Here is a 10,028-nt window from a genome sequence, read left to right as displayed (position 1 = left end):
TTATTTCCCATTTAATGCCCATGCTGGAGGACATTATTGCTCTTAGATAATGGGCTATCTGTTAAACTGGTTTGTATTTGTTTCATTATTAGTATACACATGTTTTATATTTTAGATGTAAAATAGTTCCTTCATTATACATTATATAAGTATTTATTGTCTTCTCACACACACACACACACACACACACACACACACACACACACACACACACACACACACACACACACACACACACACACACACACACACACACACACACTTCCTCTCTGTTGTGTCCACACAAGCATACACACACACACACACACACACACACACACACGCACACACGCACACACACACACACGCACACACACACGCACGCACACACACACACCACCGTAATCACCCTAACAGGTAACAGGCTAGACCATTTCATGCAATACAAAATAACGATTGAAACTGTGCTTCCTTAAGCAAGATTAAGAGATAAGATTCACATATGACATTTTTTTCCTAAAGGTCATTAAAATCATCTTAATGATGAACAGTGGATAATAGATGTATTCATTACATTATTGTCTTTGTATAATGTTGCACTTTCAAAGTATTCTTCAGTATTTAAACACAGACAGCAATTTAAAAGTTAATTAACTGTATTGCCACAGCAACTATTTACTACATTTTTTAAATTTGTTTTAAACTGAGGAGCACACTAAACAAATATGCATTCCCATTTGAATTCAGATCAAAGGCATGATTATCTTTGTGTGACTGAAACAATGGAGAAACTTACTACTTTACTTCCTGCTGCATTACATACTAACTTTCTTAGTATGCACAGCCTATCAATTTGCCTTCCTTACGTGGTTAACACAGCAATGTCATAAGGCTAGGTATATGCCAGATACTTTCAGTTTCATTATGAATGAGGCAACAGCTTCGGCTTCATTATTACAACAAAATGAATGCAAACATTGAGACCTGCCCAATCTGTCGGGAGTCTTTTAATGACCCCAAAACTCTGCTTTGTGGTCACACTTTTTGCAATAATTGCATCAAACAACTAGGCCCTGTGAATGGACCATGGTCGTGTGCTATGTGTCGAAAAGTTTCACCTCACTTAACAACAGTTTTTGTCCTCAAGAATCTGCTGGAACAGGTAAGGAAAAGCAAAAGGAATTCATACAGATTAATATTTAATTTTATATTATTTTTTGTATATCAGGTTTGGATGAAATAAGATCTTGTTTTCACTGGGTATCTATTTCTTCCTCTTTCTACAGCCAGCTGAAATGAAGTACATGAAAACTAAAAGACACTCTGAGGGTCATATTATGTATTCTGGGGGCCTTAGTCACGTTTGTAACTATATGTATTTTTTTTTTAATTTTTTCTGGGAATTAGTACAGCCTCTGCCATGTGTGACTGCTATTCCTGTTATGGCTCAGCAGAGAAATGCAAAAGGCCTTTGTGACAGGATGGGGATAACTATAATCCAGTTTTGAAACAGATAGTGTAAACCAAGCTGGTTCCCCTCTGCCAGAAAGAGCAGCAAGTCCTGAGTGGGCTGTCTTAGCTGCTACTTCTTTATGAGTTAACACACAGTAATGAGCATTTCAGGTGTGGAACTGGCTGTGTGTGTCTGAAGTCTGCTGATAATTTTGCACAAACAGCCTTGCCATCATGCTGTCACATGATAGCAGTTGCCTAATAAAATGGTTGTGTGACTGAGTAACCCCCCCCCACACACACACACACACAAGAACACAGCAGTTTGATAAATTATTAACATTCTTCTGTCTGCATGAACATGGTGTGACAAGACTGGCTTCCTAAAACTAGTTTCCCACCAAGATAATAGGCATGACATTTACTATCCCAAGTCTCTAAACAACTAAGCTGGGTTGCCTCTCATTATCGCCTTTATCAAAAAAAGCTTTATCATTTGCGACATACACTAAAAGCACACTGAAAATATTAAAGTGATTTTATTTTTGGCCCCTACCACATAAACTCACCCCACCTGGCATCATTAATATCAAACAACATTCCATGCCAAAGAATCTGTACCTTACAGCATATTACCCACATCTTTGTTCAGGTGGTGGGATGGGAGAGTTCAGTGCTGCCTGACTGTTAACCTTGGCACACTCAGACTTTTGCCATGTCCTGTCCTCTCTACCTCTATCAGATGCAGGTATAGTGCAATGCCTATAACAACAAGCCCATAATGACTGGGCATACCTCCATACACCTGCATCTTTGTTAAACTGTCTGAGCACTGCTTAGTTGGTATAATACCTCTCCTGGCTCCTGGTCATGATGCTGCAAACACCAGTCATCCCCCAGACATGGCCCCTATACCAGGGGGATCCTGTAAAGCCATTCCCCTAGGGTGGGGGAGCCAATGTTGGCTGCTCACTCCCATTCCAAGCTAGAGGCTACAGTATCCAAGCCCACTAATTATATCCAGATACCTGGGGCAAGAGTCAAGACTTTATTCTTCTGCACCAGAAAGCTGTCCCTGCATCTAGCCGAAACTAACTGCCCAACCATGTTTTCTTCTACACATTTAGTTTGCTACATCAGCTTATGCAGTCATGCAGTATATATTCTAATCAGTTGGTGTTATCCATCTTTTGCATGATTTATAAAACCCTCATACTGTCTTTATGAGATTGCTTACTATGTTGCATTTTACTGACAAGAGGAGTGTAAACATAATTTATGTACTTAATGAGCTGAAACGGCATGTTTAGGATAGGTAAGTAGATGTATCAGGTTACAGTTAAAGTAGAGTAAGGCAAAACAAGAAATCAGAAACCAAACTCCCAGATGGAGGAAAGGGTATTTTGTTCATTGGAAGGGGTGAAAACACTCTTATACATATATAAGAGAATAAAAGTACATTAAGAATTGGAAAGAAAAACTTTAAAAATTTGAACAGTGGGGGATAGCAGTAGATGGTGAAAAGCAACATTGCTAAATATGAACTTCTGCTGACCATTCTCAAAAAAGGGAATGAAGACTTACCAAATCCAGCCAGCAAATGTAATGTTTGTTATATATAAACAGTAAGTAACACCAAGACTGTATCTCAAAATGTTGGGGAATATGTAGTAAATCTGAGGTTGAGATATCTCAAAGTATTCTCCAGTCCAAAGTCCAGTGACCTTGGAGTTGATGTACATGGTTAGCAAATGTGCAAAAGTAGAGCCCCACAGGTTGAGAAGAACAAAAAGATGAATCACGTTACTGCAATGTTTGGAGTTCACTTTTTTAATTAGAATGACAGCACTTTTCAGTGTTTCAAAAACCCCAGCTGCACTTCTGACACTTGTAATAGGGAGCTCAATATAAAAGTGCATCATAAAGGAGTTAATCTTGGTGATTTACAGTAGGCAGGATCTTCGAGCGGCCACTGTGGTGCAGTGGTTAGCATTGTCACCTCACAGCAAGAGGTTCTCCGGTTCGATCCTCGGCTGGGGTGCCTTCTGTGTGGAGTCTGCATGTCCTCCCTGTGGTCGCGTGGGTTTCCTCTGGGTGCTCTGGTTTCCTCCCACATCCCAAAGACATGCAGTAGGTGGATTGGACACTCTAAATTGGCCCTAGGTGTGAGTGCGCGCGTGTGTGTGTGTGTGTGTGTGTGTGTGTGTGTGTGTGTGTGTGTGTGTGTGTGTGTGTCTTCTGTGGAAAGTTGAGCGCCGGGCTGGCAACTCCACACTGTAAAACTCCACTGCCAATCATGAGCAGACAGATGATCCACTGTGGCGACCCCTAACCGGGAAAAGCAAGAAGAAGAAGACAGTTGGCAGGATCTTCAAGTAACTCCACAAATGAAGGTTGAAAAGAGAATGAGGTCTGTGTCTGAGTGGATCTGCTAATGCCCCTAACATTTTGATAAATCGCTGGAGGACTGTAGGCTTCCTAGAGGTTGTAACGTGGCAGATGTAATTTCCCTTCATATAACTCTGAAAGTAGCCAGCCAGTCAGTTTCCTCTCAGTTTTAGGAGAAATCATGGAATTGGTGTTGAAAATTAGAATTTTTAGAATATTACTGTGTTTTAAAATTATAAATTAAGAAAATGTATCTTCCTCAAATGGGTTTGTGGGTTCACAGGTAAGTACTATGTTAGCTGCCCTTATGGGCCATTTTAAGCATAGCCAGTTTCCCTTTTTTGTGCTCAAAATAACATTTCCCATTAGTTATAGATTGGCCTTACCCATCCCATAGTCAATAATTATATATGACCCCCTAAAGAAAATAACTGTGATCATACTATAGATAATACGAGGGGACCTATGCATTTAGGAGCTGCATCTGTCCATTATAAGTACAGGGAGCAGTCCTAGCGTACAGTTTCTGTTTCCCATCCTTAGATCTAAGTTATTGAATGTGAGCATAATGATGTTATTCTAGTTCTTATATTGCTTGGGGCTAATGCTTGCACATTTCCAAGGCTTAGCATGTGTTCAACCTTTACTATTATCATCTGCATCTAGTTAAGATGAGGATTAAAATGTAGATTTTTTTGTTTTGGTTCTTCATTATCTGCCCTCCATCAGCCCCTTGTAATCTATTAATCCATTTATTCCTCCCAGAACGAGTGCCTTTCTCAACCCACTCAGCCCTGAGAAGTGAGAACCAATTGCAGGGCCTTCACTCTAGCAGCAATCAGGGCTTTTCTGTTTGTGGCCTTAAACATAACCCTGGTGGCTGATGTGAACACCAGTGTCAGCACAGATGGTCCTGCTATACCCTCTCACAACAACTGATGGCTACCACAGACATGCTGCAGAGGACTACAGTCACCAGCTGGGCTGGACCAAGCTTACATGCCTAGTCTATAGCCTTATTCATTGCCTGCAGACCTCTTCTTGTATGGTGGTAACTGGTAGACCAGAACCACTAATACCTCCCCTACTACAAGATGAATGAGCCGGCATTAACTCCTCACTCCCATGTTCCTCACCTGACTCTCCCAGCATCTGAGTCACTAGCTGAATTCAAATAATATGGGGAACACTCTGGGGTTTTATCCCTTTACACAACAGACCCAAGGGATTAAAATGTAGACTGCATAATGATCAAGAGGCCAGGAATTTTAAGGGTCATAAGATTTTATTAAGAATTGAAACTGAACTTAGAAAATAACATTAAAAAATAAAATCTGTAATGCTAATATTGACCTTCATCTCCATTCTTACTGAACCTGCAGCCATCCCCGGGGGGGGGGGGGGATTCAAAATCAACTAATTTAGTGTTTCTATGACTTCAGCAGAAAAGCAAGGTGTTTCCTTTCATGCCTGGCCAGATTTAATGAAACCTAATCCAGTTGCATTTTTGCTTGCTCTATCTACCCACTGTACCCATGCCTGACTTTATTAAACAGAAATGGCATTATTGACCCAGTCAGCAATTGCCTTGTACCCTTTGGCTAATCATAAAAAAGCATTTTCCTTTCTTAGTTGACCATGTAGGTTCACAGCATCTCTAGCTATAATTCTAAGTTAAATTGGTTTCTTAAACTTCTGTGATATAAAAATTGAATTATTCAAAATATGTAAAGAATGAAGGCACAGCTCATTTGTGCTTTAAAAAAAAAGCATATTTTGTTAGCTAATAGGGAGAGGAGTTCATTAGCCAATATTTTTTTCTGTTTCTGGTTCTGTTGGGTTTTCAACTTTAAAAGGAATATTTAGGGAAAAGAAATTAATGATATTAAGTTATAATCAGTTACCAAACCAATATAACGATGCCAATAAAAACATTGCTAATTCTATTTCATATAGCATTTCTCTTCTCTCTTAAAATCCTTAGCACTGCATTTCTTCTGCAATAAAATAAAAGATAATTAATATGAGAGACAAATATTTATTCTCATTTTAATTGTCTAATATTACTATGACTGAACCTGATGACTGTTAATCGGTTAGGTTTCTGACAGACTTTATTCTAATATACATAGTGGATTATAATCATTAATGTGTACAAATTTTGCAGTCATCATGGAAGTTTGAGAATATAGCATATGGCTTCAAGAAATGCAGCCAAAGCTCTGAACTGTCCAGATTTTCACAGAATGTTCACGTTTTTATTCAACAAAGTATAAAAAAGACACACCAGAAATTTGGACTTCTCTTTCGTAATCAAAAATTTCTGTCACCCTCCTCCAAACCCTCCTTTGCTCAGGTCCTACTCCTACTCTGCCTTTATTACACTGCCCCTGTCCTTACTCATGTTCAGACATCTCATCACTAAACTAGAGCAAACATAATAAAATTTCCAGATTTGCCACCAACCTTCCTTACAAATCTCACAACTTTCTTGCCCTTAAGTCACTCCAATGGCCGGAATTCTCCAAACTACTTATACCCCAGCTACACATTGCACACTCTAGTCTGTATGAACCCTCATCCTGACCTGCATCTCCAGTTTAGTCTCCTTCTATAACCCCCCTCGTCACCTCCATACTGCCAGCACCTCCTTCTGTTATACAAACCTAACAAAAACATTTGTACTCTGTAGCCAATGCTTGGAACTCATTCCCTCTCAACATAAGAAGCATTCAGCATAAATACCTATTTAAGAAAGAGCTTAAACTTTTTCTCCTGAAGACTTGGTCATGCTCTTGCCTATATTCATACTGTACTCCTTTGTGTAATATTCTCTAGACCTTTTAATTGTTATTTGGCCTATGCTATATACTGTGGTTCTCAAATTTTGAAAATTGTACTTGTTAACTATTATTTTACCTATGCATTGTACTGCTGTGCACAATTTGTTGACTTCTACTATATTTCTGTGACTCTGCTTTAATATATTGTAAATATCATAATTACTTGTAATATTTCTGGAGCTTTTCTCCTTGGGTCTCCACCGAAAATGAGCCCCTGGCTCAGCTGGACTAACCCGGTTAACAAATGTCAATAAATAAATCTTTTTGGTCTGCTCATCATAAAATCTGCAGTTCTCTGGCAAGTCACTGAAGATTGAGGTCATTATATAATGAACAATAAAGGTCGTCCTCCCACACAAGTTCAGAAAGGTAGAATCCACCAGCGAAAATATAAATAAATAAATGATTTATTTTCACACCACACAAATACACAAATAAAATCTGAGCACTTTCGTCTCCCTTCGGAGACTTCTTCAGAGATGAATTAAAACCACAAAACACATCAATTTATATACATTAACTAGTGGGCTGGTCAATAGATTAATTAGTACGCACATTTCCTTCATTTCCTTCTAAAAGTAAAATACGCACTGTTTTCATTGTGTGTAGATAACTGTTTTCTATACGGAGAACTTTAAATACAGTTATTAAAATCAAAAACTGTGAAAACAACTGTATACAAGTTTAGAATAGATATAAATGTATTAAATGTATTAGATATATTAAGATATGTTGCACTATATTAAAAAATAAATAAGTTGTAAGTTACAATTAATATGCCTTATTACGTTGTGAAAAGAAGGGAGAAACAGTGTGTCATATCAAAACCTTAAAAAGAGAGAAAACTAGTAACAAAACTAATGCAAAAATAATGCGAAGTATGACAAGTTCTTTAAAACTGTTACTGGTATTTTAAACGATTGTGGGCTGGCCATTTTAAGGGAGATGATTAAATATAACAATGTGAATATGGAAAATACTAAAAAAGAGATTGATAATTTGTATTTGATTATTAGCACTGATGTTTTATTTTCAGTAGAAGAGTATGAAAACATATATTATAGAGTATTACAGGATGTTGACTATTATACAAATATTAACATGAACAGAAAGCTTTCTAAGATCGAAAGAGATTTAAAGGAATATGAATTGAATTTAGCGTATTACTGTGACAGGAGACCAGATTTGAATTATAAAAAGAAAAACCCTTACTCTGTTAATAAGTATTATTATAATAATAACAAATATCAGAGGAACTATGAAATTAGGGATGAAAAACAGTTTTATAATGAATTGGAAGCTACTGGCACTACTGATTATCAAAGATATGAAAGCAATGAGAATAGGTTTAACGGGGGGGGGGTGTTATCCATTTAAAAATAGACGAACCAAGGAGATCAAAAAGAATAAGAAACCGGAATGTACAACCTACATATGCACAGATAGCGGAAAACAACAATCGGTACATAGGGAGACTGCAACGTTAACTACCACTGGAGCTTTAAGTAATGTGAAAGAGACAGTAACTGGGGGACAGGAGAGTACTAATCAAGAGACTAATGGTAATAATATTATCAATTCTTTTAACAATTTTAATATATTTAATTATACAGACATTCAGATTAATGAAGACTATTTTAACTTATTTATAAAAGGTTTTAGTTTTGTACCTAGTAATATGCCACTTTTGGATAATATTATATTAGATATCAAGCTATATACACGGAAATTAAACTTTATTCATAACTTTAAGGATAAAAAATATGAAGACAATAGTGGCAGTACAATGAAATTAAAAAGATCTAGTACCTATAATCCACCGCTACAGAAAGAATTATTAAATTTTGAAAAATGTGTTACGAAGAATATTAGGTATTTATATAACAAAAATCGAAAAGATATTAATATGGGAATGATAAGTAATCTAACATCCACTGAATTTAATATATTAAATGAGTTTGGTAGAAATGACAAGGTTAGAGTGATGAAGCCAGACAAAGGTGGGGGGGTGGTACTAATGGACAAATGGGAATATAATAGGAAAATGCTGGATATTTTAGACAAGGAGAACCAATACGAGATTGTATCAAAAAATGAGATCAATATTTCGTACAAGAAAATTGACCTTATAATGGAGGATAATCTCCTTCAAGGTTTGATTGATAAAAACGTGTACAATTATTTTAGTGTTCCTAAACCAGTAATACCTATTATTTTTGGAATTCCAAAGGTACATAAATGAATTGTAGATCCCCCTATGCGGCCAATTGTGTCTTCTCAGGGTTCAGAAACTCAACCTTTAGCTATATATGTTGATTATAAACTCAAGCATATTCTTAATAATTTTGAGCATATTCTTATTGACTCCTGGGATTTTTTAAAGAAAATTGTGAATTGCCCATATGATGATGAGTATATATTCCTAACAGTTGATGTTAAAGACCTGTTTTCAGTTATTCCCCAAGATGGATTAAAATGGTTTGATGAGATTATAACAGGAATGGATGGTCTTACAAACGATGAATACAGAGTGATTCTTGAAAACATGGAACTTATTTTAAAATACAATTATCTTTACTTTCAGGGGAGTACTACCACCAAAAGGAAGGTGTGGCCATGGGGTCAGCTTGTGCACCAATATATGCTAATATTGTGATGTTGTATTGGGAGTTAAATCTCATTTTTTCTTCCATACACAAAAAACACATTATAAAATATTTTAGGTTTTTGGATGACATTTTTATTGTATGGGAGGGATCAGAGAATACAATAGATGAATTTATAAGATATACAAGTCATACTACTAACTTTTTAGAATTTACTTTTAAAATTGGGAAGGATGTTATCCATTTTTTAGATGTTCAACTAGAAAAAGATTATTATAATGGTTGTTATAAATCTAATATTTATCGTAAAAAACATTTTTCTAATGCCTACCTACATTACAATAGTGACCACCCCCAGTTCTTAAAAAAGAATATTGTCAAAGGACAAATTATTAGAATGGCAAGAATGATTTCAAGTGATAGTGATTTCATCATGGAAATTAAAAATGTAGAACAGATGTTTCAGGAGAGAGGTTATCCATCAAGAATTATTGACAATATAACAGAGTATGTTCTTAAAGGTAGAAATGAAAACAGATATGTACCACTTCTTACTATTAAAAAGAGGGGTTTATCGGATGTATTGGAAGAAAATGGTACTTCTATAGTTAATGATATACAAGAAAATAGACAAGGAATTAGTAAGAATAGTAATATAAATGATGGTCTACCCTTCCTTACATTAACTTAACACAAAGGTATGGGGTGGTTAAGAAAATGTATAGATGAGACATGGGGGATGTTCGGTGAAATGTATGGC

At 36.4% G+C, this 10,028-nt stretch overlaps 1 protein-coding gene across 5 annotated transcripts in view; it reads left to right on the top strand.

Annotated features, from left to right (window-relative positions):
- Window positions 1–874: 874 nt before the first annotated feature.
- Window positions 875–10,028, top strand: part of LOC122813632 (ADP-ribose glycohydrolase OARD1-like) — a 186,368-nt gene continuing 177,214 nt past the window's right edge. For 3 of the 5 annotated variants that reach the window (XM_044086056.1, XM_044086054.1, XR_006366717.1), the window contains exon 1: window positions 887–1,141. In XM_044086056.1, coding sequence (XP_043941991.1) covers window positions 908–1,141 — 234 coding nt within the window. In that variant the 5' untranslated portion in view covers window positions 887–907. Of the gene's footprint in view, window positions 1,142–10,028 lie in introns of all 5 variants that reach the window. The other 2 variants (XM_044086057.1, XM_044086055.1) reach the window with 2 other exon arrangements.

The sequence above is a fragment of the Protopterus annectens genome, chromosome 10.part0 (genome assembly GCF_019279795.1).
Source record: "Protopterus annectens isolate FY-2018-M chromosome 10.part0, PAN1.0, whole genome shotgun sequence".
Lineage (NCBI taxonomy): Eukaryota > Metazoa > Chordata > Ceratodontiformes > Protopteridae > Protopterus > Protopterus annectens.
The sequence above is the reverse complement of the archived record's forward strand: the minus strand, read 5'-3'. Positions and strand labels throughout refer to the sequence as shown.